General features: G+C 39.4%; 1 protein-coding gene across 1 annotated transcript in view; it reads right to left on the bottom strand.

Moving 5' to 3' along the window:
- Positions 1-6,688, bottom strand: part of Impg1 (interphotoreceptor matrix proteoglycan 1) — a 129,500-nt gene extending 122,812 nt beyond the window's left edge. The window contains exons 1-2 of the mRNA XM_026779099.1: positions 6,631-6,688; positions 6,317-6,406 (exon numbers count right to left, since the gene is read on the bottom strand). Of these exons, the coding sequence (XP_026634900.1) occupies positions 6,317-6,406; positions 6,631-6,688 (148 nt within the window). The remainder of the gene's footprint in view (positions 1-6,316; positions 6,407-6,630) is intronic.
- Between the last annotated feature and the right edge of the window lie 8,697 nt (positions 6,689-15,385).

Below are 15,385 nucleotides of genomic sequence, written 5' to 3'. Positions count from 1 at the left end.
AACTGCTAAGCTAAGGGCTATAAGAGGCAGCATGAAGATGAGATAGCTTATTGGTTCCAGATAGGGCAGTAGTGCATGCGTGTACTTCATGGAAGTCCCCTGCATTGTGGGCCTCTCTACTAACAACGGCCAGCTGGAGAAGGCGAACATGTTTTCCCAGGGGAGGTAATGAAGCAAATGGGTTGGAAGGTCAACGTAAGTTTCCCTTTCATGAACAAGACTGTTGAGAAGGATGCAAGGGATGTCTGGAGCATCGGGGTCATGTGAAGCACACTGACGAACTCCAGCAGAGAGAAAGAAATTACTAAAAAGAAATACTTCAGAATTTCCTTTCTCCAGAAGTAAAACTACATTTTAAACCCGGAGAAGTTTTTGCATTCTGATGGAGGGATCCTGTTATTTTGAGTTTTAAAGAGTTGTTTCTGTTGTGTTAATACCTCCAGGCAAGTCACCACCTTTAGCTCCTTGGCACAATGTAAGTGAGTCACTTAGCACTAGCTGAGACTTTATTGTAGGCATTTAAAATAGCACTATGAACTGTTCTTTGAGGAATTCAAAACACTGCAATTCTTTAAAAAGAATAAGAGTCCCAAGGTAGGATCTTTCATGTTCAGGGTGAATCTGAAGTATATTGCAATCAGAATAGACTTGAAGGATGCAACCCTCAGGGTGGACTTGAGGGATGTGCCCATGAATGGGCCTGAAGGATGTGACCATCCTTTTAAGATTAGTTGTGAAAACAGATGCTAGAAATGGCTCAGAACCACCTGCTCACTTTAACAGAGAAAATTCAGCTTTTGAATTAATAATAATAATATAACAATAATAAACCCACTAGTTCCACTCTTCATGTTGTGGCAAAGCAACCATTGAACTAAATGGACACAAGAGAGGACTGGTCACAGCTCTGATCTTTTTTACATCAGATAAATTTAGGAATGTTGCTTAGCATCCGTCTTAGGTTCCTAGCTGCAAATGAGCACATTGCCTGGTACCCACTGAACTCCTAAAATATATGACTAATTAAGACCACTGTGAGCTCTTAGACGATAATTCCGCAAGGCTAAGTCACAGCTAAATTTATTAGCGTGGTTATTATCAGCAAAGTGTTTTGATCAGGCCTGAACTGATCCGAGCGAGCCATGAGTTAATCACAGTGTCAGTCTGTCTTGTAGTGCAGCCTTATTGAATGAATGCAAATTGTTTGTAATGCCCCAGGGCAACCATGAAGTCAGGCACATTAGCCCAACGCATGTGTGAAATTGAAGCCCTTCTGATGCAGAAACTTTTCATGAATTTGAGGTTTGGACTTCTCGCCACAAAATTTCTTTCCCCTTAGCTTGGCTTAATCCTTCTGGGACAATTAGGGAACAAGACAGTGGCTGTGGTGAAGAAACTGGAGGAGGACAAACAAAGAAAACCACATGAGAATGGGCTAAGATGGATTTGCAAAGGCGCACGGAAAGACGTTGTCGCCTCAAAACTGATTTACCATAAATGGGGAGCTACGTGGCTGTGTGTGTAAGGCCATGCTTAGAATCAGCCTTACTGTTCTTAGCTCTTTCACGTTCTTCCTGTCTGCGCTGTGCTTGGCAGTAAAGGACAGAGCAAAGAGCTTTCTCAATAAAGGACAACGGCAGTGCACGCTGCAGTTGCAAGGTGCATTGCAGCTCGCCAGATGCGAATGAATTCTCATTACCATGACTATGCCAGTCATGCCTGCCAGCTCACTGTGACATGTCCTTTGTGTGCAGGTTGCCGCAGGCCTAGAGCAAAGAACATGCCATCTTCCCTTATCCGTATAGTCTCACTTGACTGGGCACTCCTGTTGTGTGAGGCTGGAATTTAGTCTTGGGTGAAAAACTCTTAGCCTGAGGCCACATGGTTGCTGAGGCTGTCCATTTTGGAAGGGTGAACCTCACATGGTGGTTGGAAGCTTTTCTCCCTTTCATCCACACACAACCCTCCCCCAATAACAGCAACAACAACAACAACAACAAAACCAAATACCCCCCAACAAACAAAAAACCTAAAACAAGCAAAAACAACCAACCAACCAAAAACAATAACAATAATGAAAACCAAAAGACTGATTTATATTAATTCTTCTGAGGGTTTGAAATCTAAGCTCCCTTTGCACAACTGCACAAATGTCTGCCCTATCGTTAAGCCAGAACAGGCAGTGTGGGTGAGACCTGTCACTCAACAGCCTGAGGCTTCATTGTACAACAACAATGAGGTCAGTTCTTTCCTTATGCTTATTGCAAACACAGCTACTGAAGTATAATGGAAACCCAGAAACTGTCCTAAGAAAGCAAACATTGTTTCTGACATGAATCATTTGACAGCAGCATAGAACTTGTGAAAATGATCACTGCAGCATGGTCCATAGCATCTTAGTTTCTAGGGATGAGTAGTGCCCGTGAACAGAATGGATGTTTACAGACAATGACCCCGAAACAGCAGGTGGTGTCGGCTCTAATTAGCTTTCACAGACAGTGGTTCTCTAGTGTGATCAGTGGTTCCGAAGTAAGGGGCCAGCCAGCATCTATTGCCTTATATTTTTAAAGCAAGTGTATCATCTTGTAAACAGTTTTAAAGGTGCCACCATTGTTGGGTCAGCTGACCCTCAGCCCCTTCAGCTTGCACAGCCTTGATAGTAGGGACAGTAAGCAAGTCTTCCTTGAAACTTTTTGAGTTCCACTGTCCGGACACAGACACAGAATACGGCAGCTGATGTTAATGTGACTGCCATGGGGCGGCCATCTCAGGACTACAAATGATGCTACGTTCTCTGTTAATGGAGTTCCAAGGAGGCAAAATGCCTTCCCGGATCATTTTATGAAATGAGAGTGTTCCCAGTAGTGCAGGATTATCAAGGAGTGGAGTATCTTCAAATGCAAATTTCCTGACATTTCCAGCAACTAAAATAATTATCCTACCTTGGTGGACTAATAATAACTTAGTTAAAGGTTTCATTTAATGCAATCAAATGTGATGCGCAAGGTATGTGCTAAGATAAACACCATTTTCATTCTAGGACTTGCCAAGGGAAGCTTTTCTCTCCTCTTCCTCCCACACACTGAATGTCACAGGCGATGAATTGAAATTATTTCTGTGAAATGAAAAGGTGAGTGCACTACGCGTGCCTTGCATATGTCAGACGAATCTGCACCCCCTCTCTGTCAGGGATCCTTAATGCTATAGAAGCAACTCGTCTTTGAAACATTGAATGGTCTTTTGTGCTAAAACAATTTCAGCTAGCGAACATTTTGAAGTCCACCCCCCCTTCCATTTTCTTTATTTCTGTGGAAAAACTATATGCAAAATCTGCAAGGCTTACAAGGAATCCTTTTGAACTACAGGTATGCTTTTGCATGTATTTTGTCTCTACGACATCTTTAAGCACATGGTGAACACACTGTGGAATGAAATTGAAAAACTCACTGGAGGGTATAGAAAACTCTTTAAAAGCTATTTGTTGACAGGAGTCAAATGCCATAATCTTTTCGTATTTTTTTGACCCAATAATATTATTTAGTGAATTTATACTGAGTCTTTAATAAGTAACTTACATACAAAGGTACTTATTATCATCCTCTGTGTAATAAAATAATTAGAAACACTTGGTTCTGCTTTGCTGGGTACTTAGGAAAGCAAACCTTGACAAAACGATTGAAGCATTATGTAGGCATTTAAGTAAGGCTAGTCAAAACCTAGATAGTAACATAGAAATACATGCATTTTAATAAAGCTGCCAAAAACCAGATATAAAATTGCTTGTAGTGGAAGTCAGGGCATTTATGTATTTATTTGCTTATTTTGTAACCTTACAGGTCCTTTGCATATATATCATGGCTAATGGTTTTGTGTCTTTATGGGATTCCTATGTGTGTGAATGTGTGTGTCTCTTCGTCTATATTCGTTTCTTATGCTTTTTTCTGTGGCTCCTTTTCTTCCATATGTTTGCTTATTTTTTCCTATTCTGGTGTTTTGCTTTTGTTCTATCTCATTTTATTTTGTTATTATTCTTTAGAGGCCTTTATATTATTTTATAACCAGAGACAGAAAGATGTGGATTCTGATGGGAAAGGAGGTGGTGGAGAGGATCTCGGAGGAGTTAGGGGAAGAGAACCATGATCAAAACTGTATGAAAAACCTTATTTTCTGTTTTTATTACAGATTTTTAAAAATTTATTTTTCTCTCATATGTTATATCCTGACCTCAGTTTCTCTTCCCTCCTACCTTCCCAGCTCCCCCATCCCCTCTTTGCCAGATCTATTTCCCCTCTTTTCTCTTGAGAAAGCAGCAGGCCTCCCAGGGATATTAACCAGTCATGGCAAACCAAGCTGCAGTAGGACTAAGCACATTCCCTCATATTAAGGTTGGATGAGGCAACCCAATAGGTGGAAAAGGGTCCAAAATCAGGCAAAAGAGTCAAAGATAACCCCTATTTCCACTGTGGTAGAACCATAGGAACTCCAGGATATGCAACCGTAACATATATGCTGAGAAAGTAGTCAGATCCATGAGGCTCTCTGATTGCCAAAAACAAAGTAAAAAACAAACAAACAAACAAAAAAACAAATCCATTTTTATGACAAAAAGAAAAACAAATTTTTGATTTTTACAATTGCTGTCTTGTCTTCATAAAGGAACTTGAATTTAGTACAACATCCCATAGGTCCTTATATCACAACAGAACCCTTCCCTTTTCTTCCCAAGTCGTCTTTAGGTAAGTATCCTCATGGTGGTTACAGAGTCACGAAAAGAAAGCCAGATTAGCTGAAGACAGAAACTCCAGTTGAGATACAACTCACTTATCAAAATATATGAAGTTCTTGTCGAGTAAAAGAGTCCAAAGCTAGAAGCATGTTAAGTAATTTCCTACATAGTTAGAGCACACTGCTTCACAGAGGTAAGGGTAGGACAAATAGCTTCAACTAACTAGCTACGTATGATTACATTCTTTGTAATTGTGTGTGATAGCTGATTCATGATGTATATGAAGTGAGAAAAAAGTTTAATCAATAAGTGTAAATAATTAAATAAACATAACCCAGAGCTGATATGTCTGGTCAGGATTATCAAACAGGTAAGCCAGTGTGTTTTCACCAGATAAAGCTCAGACTATGTTGGAATATTATCACTTATTTTTAATTACAACTTTTAAAGTAAGTTTAAACATCTATATAGAGTTGATACTTCAAGAAAAGACAAACAGGCCCCCTGTTTTTTTTTTTTTTAACCTCCAATTGCTTTTAGGTAGCCAAACATGAAGGAAACTTTGGTACGTATTTTGCCCAGATTCTTTTTCCTATGCCCACCTCCAGCCCCTGAGAAGTTGTATATTTGTCAATGACTTGCAGGATCACAGGTGCTTTACACCTTACAAACATAACTATTAATGTCTTCATTCCCTAGACACCTTAAAACCAGATTTCAATTAAAGTATACACTGCCCAAATATTTTAATTTTATCCTTAAAGAAACAAAAATCGAACATTTTTTTCTAACCACTTCTAAAGATGGAGTGTCTGTGACTGGGCATGTCCTTAAGACAGACAAACATTCCTCAATGTGTTTCCAGAAGAAAGCATTGTCTTCCCAAATCAACCTGTTTTGTAGCTTGCTTTAGTTTCAGACTCAGTTGAAGGGCTGCAGAAGGACTGATATTGCCTAGAACTGACACAACCTAGAAACCAACCAAACACCTAAACTGATGGCTTTGCACACTGGAGATGAACGACACTTGCTGCTTTTCAGGGGAGGTGATTGTAGCTTAAGTGTGTGTAGGCAAGAAATATATTTGATCTCATCAGGATCCTCTTGAACATCAATTTCGATTTTAGATTCTACTCTCTGCATTTGTATTTGAAGAACTGGTTTCATGGGCCTACTAGTATTGTTATTAATGATGAGAATTGCCATTAAATGTTTTAGAACAACTAATAAGCTACATTCATCTTTTCTATTTTATTAACATAAATTGCATTTAAAACTGCAATAATATAAAATAGTTATTAGACTTTTATTTCTGATAATCGTTTATTCGATCAGATAATCATCAAGCATTTTTAATACTTAAACAGTATTATGAGCTTTTCAAAATGATTATATGGCTTTCCACTTGCTGTATCATCATTCATTTTACTTTTTCTATTGAGACAGGGTCTCACTAAATTGCCCAGGCTGGCCTTAAACTTTCAATTCTGCTGACCCAGTCTTCCAAGGTGCTGGGATTACAGGCACACACTGCTAAGCCTGGATTTAGAAAAGAAAATTGAAAACTAAACAAACATTTAAATAACTTACCTTTGGTTCCTTGAGCATGGAGAAAAATCCAGAAAACAATGATAGCATGTTTCGTTTCCAAATGCATTCTGGTTTTGTACACCGATAGCTCTGAAAGATCACAGAACAATACCAAATCACATTAAGGAAACAAAATGACTGAAATATGGGAAATCATTAAATCTAGGTGCCTGCTGAGTGTGGATGACCTCCCTGGTATCCTACAGCAGGTGTTAATTCGCTAAAATCCGGAAGCAGGCCTGGGTCTGGAATAATCTTCTTATCTTCCCCTCAGGTGTAATCCCTGCTCAGGGGCCAGGGGGAGTAGCCCTTACTTTGCTGACCCCTGGAGGAATATCTGCCAGTCTGCTCCAGGACCCAGAATGCCACCATGTTCTCAGACAAACGCCCTCTTACTTACCCTTTATAGCGATGCAGAGAGCTCTGGGAAGTCCTTCCAAAAGCAGAAGAGACTGAGAGTTGAGATTTCACAAGAACCTGCTCTAGGAACAGCAAGGAAGCTGAGGGCTTCATTGCTACTCCTGGAGTTTAAGGTGTTTAGCACAGGCCACTCTCCACAGACATTAGAGTGTCTCCATTCTTCTCTCAATCTGCTTTCTAGAAGATTTTATATTTGGTATTACATACAGGTGGTTTTTAAATTTCATTTTAAATCTGTTCTGCACCAAAATTTGAGGACTCAATACAATCCTGTAAGGCCTGTGAAGAGCAACCACCTGCCTTCTACCGACTCTGTTCAAAGAAAAAATATTGAAAAATATTGATTTTTAAAAATTAAATGTGTATGTCAGTGGGATGGATGCAGATGGGCACCAGTGCCCGTGGAATTCAGAAGAGAACATCATATTCTTTGGAACTGGAGTTACAGGTGGTTGTGAACTGCCTGATATGGGTGCTGAGCAGAACTCTGGAACAGCAGTAAGCTCTCTTAACTGCTGGGCCATCTATCTAGTCCTAGAAATGAGCTTAAAGCCAGTTCTTCTAGTGTTATCTTCAGTGCATCTCCCTCATCAATCCCTAACTCGCAGTACTGGAGACTGAACCCAAGGCCTCTGTCATGCTAGACAAGTACTGTACCACTGAGCTTCAGCCCTGGCCCTCTTGCTTGTACTCTGAAATAGTCTAATTCTATCACTAATGCGAAGTTTTCACTTCTGGATGTTATCGAATAACGAATATTGAGAACATCTTCCCTTCTCCACACAGCCTTTCCACTCAAGTAAGCACAGGATGTATTTATCTCATCCTTCTAACCTTCTGTTTCAATGTTTAATGTTTATTAAACATTTAGGGTTATATTATTGTGACTGTATGCATACTATGCATCGTTGAACCTTAAAAGCTACAATAAGTGATACATATAAAGTTCTTTTATTAGACATGTCCATAGGTTATTTATATATTCCAAAGTAATATAATACAAACTATATAAAATAAAAAACAAAGTAATTTAAGATACGTACTTCTATTAATATCTTTATAGAGGCAGAGTTTTAACTCAAAGAATCAGAGCCCAGAGTCGATACTTAAAGATGTTTTAAAAGTGGTGCACCGTAATTGTATGCATTTATGGGGTACAGGACGGTGTATTTCAACACTTGCTTACAAAATAATGATCACATCACGTTAATTGACATATTAATCACCTTGGATATTTATCATCTCTCTGTGGGGAAACATTAAAATCCTCTATATTAGTTGTTTTGAAAATATGTGATTAATTATTGTCAGCCGTAGTTGCCCTATTATAGCACAGAACATTTGCTTATCTGTACCCTGAATTCCCAATCATCTCTCTTAGAACCCTTCCCCGCTCTGCTCCCCCAGTCTCCTTGACTACTCTACTGTCAGCTTTTATGAGACGATTTTTTTTTTGCTTCTGCAAGCAAGCGATAACACAGTATTTGTCTTTCTGCCTGACTTATTCCACTAACTTAATGTTTGTCAAACTCATCCATGTTGCTTCAGATGATAGGGTTTCACTCTTGTTTTAATATAAAGAATGTATGCCCTTAACTTCTATCCACTCATGTAGTTTTCTCTCTCTCTCTCTCTCTCTCTCTCTCTCTCTCTCTCTCTCTCTCTCTCTCAAGTTCTGCAGCTAGAGAAATGGTTCAGTGATTAAGAGCAAATCCTGCTCTTTCAGGGAACCAGATTTTGGTGCCCAGTAGTTAACAACTGTCTATAACTCCAACTCCATGGAATTCAATGCTTCTGACCTCCAAGGGCACTCATGCTCATATGCAAATACAAGCACACACACAATTTAGTAATTCTAAAAAGTTATTTGTTTTGAAAGACCCTACAGACCCCCTCCTCAAAACCCATGGCTAGCATGCTCCCAGGGGAACATCCTGTTTGCTTTAAAATAAAAAAAAAATTCTCCAGATCAGCAGCCAGCCTGCTCTCGTAAGAACATCCCATGTGCTTGAGGAAGCAGAATGTCTTTGAGATAGGAAGATTGCAAGGCAGGATGTCAATAAGATAGGTAAGATAGGACATCAACAAAGCAGGTTGACTGCAAAACAGGATATCTAGAAGATAGGAACAGTCATGCCCCCCACCTCATTCCGATAACCATGCTTTTGCTTCTGTAAACTTGCGTTTTGCTGACACCCCGCCGCATTCCGGATCGACTGATAACCATGCTTTTGCTTCTGTAAAACTTGCTTTTTGCTCTTCCCTATAAAAAGCCCGCCCTCCAGTTGGCAGGTGCGCAAGTCTTCCGAGAGATCTTGCTGCCCACAGGTACCTGTGCCTACTCAATAAACCTCTTGCGATTTGCATCCGTGCGGTCTCAGCCTGTTCCTTGGCGTTAGGGAGGTCTCCCCGAAAAAAGGTCCTCTCCGAGGGTCTTTCAGTTTTACAAACAAAAGTAATACATCATCTTCCAAGTACACAAGATGTTCAAATTTTCCCACCACATAGTCCAACACTTCAGATAGCCTGTCTTGCCCAGCTTTCTGAGGCCCTGTGATCTAAATTGTCTAATTTCTTATCATTGTTCACAGTTGTCCACATCTTGGGTCCTCCATGTGGACTCACCCGTTACATCTTTCTACCTGTGTTGGGTCCCTTGTTTCTGTACTTGTATTTCTTTTTATTTCTTAATTTAAGCCCTTCCTTTAGATCAGCACATGGTCCATTAGAACTGGAAGTTCATGAAAAAGAAATCTTCTTAAATGATTTTTATCTACCCTTGATTCAAAGTTTGAGTTGATATAAAGCTTTAGTTGGAGATAACATTCACTTAGAATGATGAAGACATCTACTGAAGTCATTTTGAAGGTTCCTGCTACTATCTCCTTTTCTCATTGTCTTTTGCATCCTCATATTTAAATTTTTTCTTGCAGATATTCAGAGGTAACAGAGTATAGTAAGTGTTTAGTTCTCTTTAGGTATAAATTATTTTGGTGCTATTTAAAGAAAATTGTCACCCAGTTTGATATATATGTATAACTAGGTTGGAAGGGGAGTTTACTGTCAGATACCCATGTCTAGAAACAATGACACAGGGCACAAAAGAGTTGCACATACACCTATATAAACATCTCTAGTATATATTCATGTTAGCTGGTAGGAGTTAACAAAACTTTTTTCTCTTTGCTAAAGAGTTCTGTTATGCTCCTACCCTATCCCTGTTGTAAAACATTATGTTCTTTTTTTTTAGAAAATCAATAATTTTAAATTATGAAAACAATTTTTACATAATAGGCTTTTTAATTAAACATATTTCCCTAAGGAAAATATTGGGTAGTCCTATTTTTCTGTAGATGTTTCTTAGGTCGTATGTCACGGATATGACTACACAGATGATTATTTTGAAATGACAGGTATTTAAAATTTTCTCTTGATTTCAGTACCTTCAGATTTCCCCCCCACCATTTTAAATTAGACATTTAGTAACTGATGTTGATAGCTGCCACTTAGGAAGCTAACAAGAATATAAAGCACTCATAATCCTTGAAACAATGCTTCTGAATGCATTGGGTTCTTCTCTAAGTACTGTGTATTAATTATGGGTCACTGCAATTAATCCAAAGGTATTTCTTCAAGCTGGTTGACTGTCAACTGTAATTGCATATTCTTAAAGAGGTAAACTTTCTCCTTCAACTTCTGGCATAATTTCAGTGATGCATTTAAAATGTACAAGGTAAGGTGGAAAGGTCAATTGTATTCCTTCACCAGCAACCATTAGACATACATGAAAAATGATTACCAAAATTCATCAGTAGATATGAATGTTGTTAACCAAAATAGATATGAATTTTGAGTTCCTACTTACTAATGAAATCACAGCTGGGTAGTTCATGAGTAAACTCCTAGTTTTATTTCCATATTACAGGATTGGAAACAGAAGACCAGCAACAATCAGTGGGCTATCCAAATATGCAGCTAGTGAAACTGAAGCAGAACTTGTAACTGAGATCTAAGTCCAAAGCCCACTTTGCCTTTGCTGTTCCTCAGTCTGGTCCTGCTATAGGGAAAATTTGCTGAGAAAACAGCTGGCACACCGGACAAATGAGCAACACAGAGCAAGTTCGAAGCCATTCAAAATGCGGGGCCTGCCAAGACAAGGTAAGACGGTTTTGAAAATGTTCCTGCCTCTGAAAATGGTCTATCAGTTACTCTAGGCTTTAACCAAAGTTATTTGCTCCAACAATGCAAATGAGATTTTGGGTGATTGCCCAGGTAACTAGTTGTCTCTTATTTATTACAAATTTTGGAAATTGCTTGATTATACTTCCTGTTTACTCAAATAATATTATTTCCCTTCTCAGGTCTTAGATTGGGTTGAGGACTAGATAGTCATAGTTATTTTCCTCTCACGACTTAGCCAAGCCGTTTTTAATACAAGAATTAGTTATCCTATTTAATAGGATACATTTAGCATATGTTTCTTGCTTGATATTGTTTTTGCTGGTTGCAAGTTTATGTTTTATACTTGATATTTGTTTTTATTGTAAATAATTTTTTTATTGTATATAATTTTGATTAGGCTTAGAACTCTCTTATTTAGAGAAAAGAGGGAGGTGCTATGGGAACCCCTCCAGCCAATAACCTTTAAGATACCAGTGCACTTGGGCGTGGCCTCTCTCTCAGCTGCTGGATTTGGTTCCTGTTACCCTCTTGGGCAGAGTACTGTGATCTGTGAGTCTACCCCTAAATAAAGAGCCCTTTGTTATACTCAGTTCTGAGCTAGTGTGGGACTACTTTATAGCGACAGGCCACATCTGAAGTTCCGTGCTGGCGTTGCCTGTTCCTTTACATTGCAAGATTAGCAAGGTGGCTATGGAAAAATCTGAGATTTTTTTTTCTCTGAAACTGCTATTTTCTCTTTGGCAGAAGGATAATGACTCTTAGTGGTCTCAGTTCCTCTTTGTCTACATTGTTGACTGATGTGGGAGTCCCCTCTGTGTGCTGTGATTATCATTAATGGATAAAGAAACTGCTTTGGATAGTTCTGCAAGGCAGAACTTAGGTAGGCAGGAAAAGCTAGGCTGAATGTTGGGAGGAAGAAGGGCAGAGTCAGAGAGACACCATGGAGCTGCTGCCGGAGATAGATGTACTAAAACTTTGCTGGTAGGCTACGACATCGTGGTGATGTAAGATTAATAGAAATGGGTTAAATTAATATAAGAGCTAACTGATAAGAACTTGGATCTAATAGGCCAAAAGTGATTTAAATAATATGGTTTCTGTGTGATTATTTCTGGGCTAAGCTAGCCAGGTAGCTGGGAATGAAACAAGCGACCCCTCCTCCAACAGTTGACTATTGCTTTTCTATTTCAGAAAGGTAGAGGGGATTCTTGAAGAATTTCTATGACCAGTAAAATATATGATTAATCATCAGTAGGGGAAACATTCTTAGAAGGAACTATTCCCATTGGGTGTGGGTGGGCAGGGCATCTGTGCCCTGAAATTGCATATGTGATGGGGAATGAATACCACCTCTGACAAACACAACACCATCAACTGTACCTCTGGATTGAATTCTTGCTGTCTTTGATAATACAGGATTGACCCTATCTAGCTCAGAGGGTTTCCTCGTTATTAGTCAGATCTCTGGAGGAGAGAGACAATATGTAGAAACACATAGGCAACTCTGTTTGGAATGTTAGCAGGAAGCTTCCAACTTCTGAGTGCACCTTCTAAATCCATTCACCCAGTCTATCAGCTAAGGACTACAAGACTGATTAGGAAGGGATACTTCAAGTATAAAGAGGGGAAGAGTCAAAGGTGGACGCTGCCAAACTCTGACTGTACTAAGGCAGAAGCAGGGGAGGAGATTCCGTGAAATGTGACTGGGGATATAGGCCTACATCTTTTCTCACCCTTTACCTTTTCAGAGAAGCCTTGTTGAATTAATCCTGGCATGGGAGTGCTTGAAAGATCCTACTCTTTGTGAAGGCAAAACCGGCCACTCTTCCTTCTAGTGCTGTGAGCATTAAGGCTGTTTTCCATCCCTCTTCAAGCCTTTGGCAAGGTATATTATGACTTCAGAAGAAACAGAGTTGTCATCTCTGTGTAAAACAGAACTGAGCACTACAAATGTGGACAAGAAAGTAAAAAAATAATATGCTAAGGGGATCAACAATATGTTAGTTATCAAGTGACCTACGATGCCCTTTCCACATGATTTTTAAAGGTCGTGATAAATAATGCACACAGAGTTCTGTCAATAACTTGGATTTTATTGGCATTAAAACCCAGGTGCAATGGTTGGATGAATGGCCAGCATAGCAAAGGGCTCTGGACAGAAGAGGGTAACTGCTTGACTGGGTATGGCTCTCTTGGTAGTAGAACACTTGCTTAGCAAGCATGGGCTCTGGTTTTGATCCAATATCCCCCATCCCCACAAATGAGGGAATACTCTTGAATTTGTGACAGAAAGGAATTTACAACCTTCAGAGACGATTTCAGTTTCACAAGAGGAAGGAAGTGTTTATAGTAGATTCCAGAATAATTTGGTAGTGAAAAGGGGATATCAAAAGAGACTAAAAAAGATGCAATCTGGCAGTGAAAAAAAAAGAGAAAATAATCTCCTAAGATATTTAAGGAAAAACACGTTTTTGATTTTAAGAATGTTCAAAAGCAGAGCAGGGGACAGAGAAGAGTTTTGCTTGTAGGAGAACTAGAGGAAGAAAGAGAGTGAGGGAGACAGGGGAGGGAATGGAGAGAGGAAGAAAGGAAGAGAAGAGAGAGGAGAGAGGAAGAAATCAAAACACAAGATTTAGTTTGCATAACCTTACCAGGGAGTTTCTGAAATTGCTTCATTTGTGTGACTATATACTATTGGACTGGATACTTGGCCCAGCAGCTTACAACCTGAAAGTGACAATGCACACACAGATAAGGGATACTTTGCCATTTCAGCAGTTTTCAAGTTGATGCCAGCCAAAAGATGTTAGGTCTACACTTTTATCTTAATAATGAGCATTGTTGAAAGCTCAGGCACTTTAGATACCCTTCTTAAAGTTGATCCTTAACCATATTAGGCAGGTTAATATGTGGCACTGAAGAAATGGAAACTTCAGCAGGCAGAGTAGTTTCTGAGTACCTCACACTAAGGAGTTATCTAAGTCTAGACTCTAGGATCAGCTGGAATTATCACCTAGTAACTGCCAGTTAAGATACTGTGTAACATTCAGGATCTCAAAAGGGAATCGTACTATCTGTATCTTATTTTATGCAGGACAATACACTGTTTTTTTTTCTTTAATACATTGGTGTATGCATTTGTTCACTCATGAATTTGACCTGAACTGTGGGTATAAACAGCTTTGTGATCAAACCAAACAGCAATGAGTAGAGGAGATAGTTGGCCTTAAATTAATAATAATAATAATCTACACAGAAGATATCTATTAGTGTTATGAATTTGCTGCAGGTCCCCAGCAACTTGCTGCGGGGTCCCGGTGGCAGCAGGTCTACAAACCAAGGTGGCTGGTCCCCAGTCACGTTGTGGTGGTGGGCTAGTCCCCACTTCGAGTGAGAGGTGTGAGCAGGTGGCAGGTGGGAGGCACATAAACAGGCACATCATACAGAATAGGATTGGATATTTATGAGTTGAGTTATGGAGGGGAAGAAAAACGGGGAGAAGGGGGAGAGAGAGAGAGAGAGAGAGAGAGAGAGAGAGAGAGAGAGAGAGAAGAGGACAGAGAGAGAGAGAAGAGGACAGAGAGAGAGAAAGAAGGGAGGGGAAAAGGGAACAGAGAGAGAAGTCAAGATGGCAAGGGAGGAAGGGGCTGCAGGGAGTGGGCATGGTTTGTCTCTTAAAGTGACAAACAATCATAACAATTAGAGCCTTCAATAATCTTTGATTTTGATAAACATAATGTTAAAATTATTAGCCTAATGAAGGATGAATAAAGCACAGACTGTCATTGGTCAAATTGGCCTTGCTTTATCCATTTTTCATTAGCTTTCTTTTACTTAAATTAAAAAAAATAATCTCTTACAGTGGTATGTGAAGTCATGGGTCTCTTCATGGTATCTTCAGTCCTGTGCAATTGTACATGTTTTCAAACATTTCCCTACCCACTACACTCCCCTGCCATCTTCCACAACTGGTGTCCTTTCTTCCTTGTCTGCTCTCTTATGACATATAATTTATTGCTCTCACTGTTACCCATATTTAATACTTACTTTATTTAATATATTTCTGATTAATATATTTTTACTTCATTTTTTTCTTTTCATTTATTCTTTCCAGGCAATGCTGACTGCCTCCACTCCCTCCACTCCTCCCAGCTCCCCACCAGCTTCCCACTCCAACGTGTGCTTTCTCTGTTTTCTTTAAGTGGGCACTTAGTGCTATGAACTTTCCTCTTAAGACTCCTTTCATAGTGTCCCATAAGTTTGAGTATGTTTTTTCTTTATTTTCATTAAATTCATGAAAGACTTTAATTTCTTTCTTTATTTCTTCCTTGATCCAGGTGTGGTTCAGCAGTTGAAGGTTCAGTTTCCATGTGTTTGTAGGCTTTCTGGGGGTAGCATTGTTGTTGAATTCTAACTTTAATCCATGGTGATCTGATAAGACACAGGTGGTTACTAATATTTTTTTGT

The sequence above is a fragment of the Microtus ochrogaster genome, chromosome 5, assembly GCF_000317375.1.
Source record: "Microtus ochrogaster isolate Prairie Vole_2 chromosome 5, MicOch1.0, whole genome shotgun sequence".
Classification (NCBI taxonomy): Eukaryota; Metazoa; Chordata; class Mammalia; order Rodentia; family Cricetidae; genus Microtus; species Microtus ochrogaster.
This window is presented reverse-complemented; position numbering and strand designations above follow the sequence as displayed.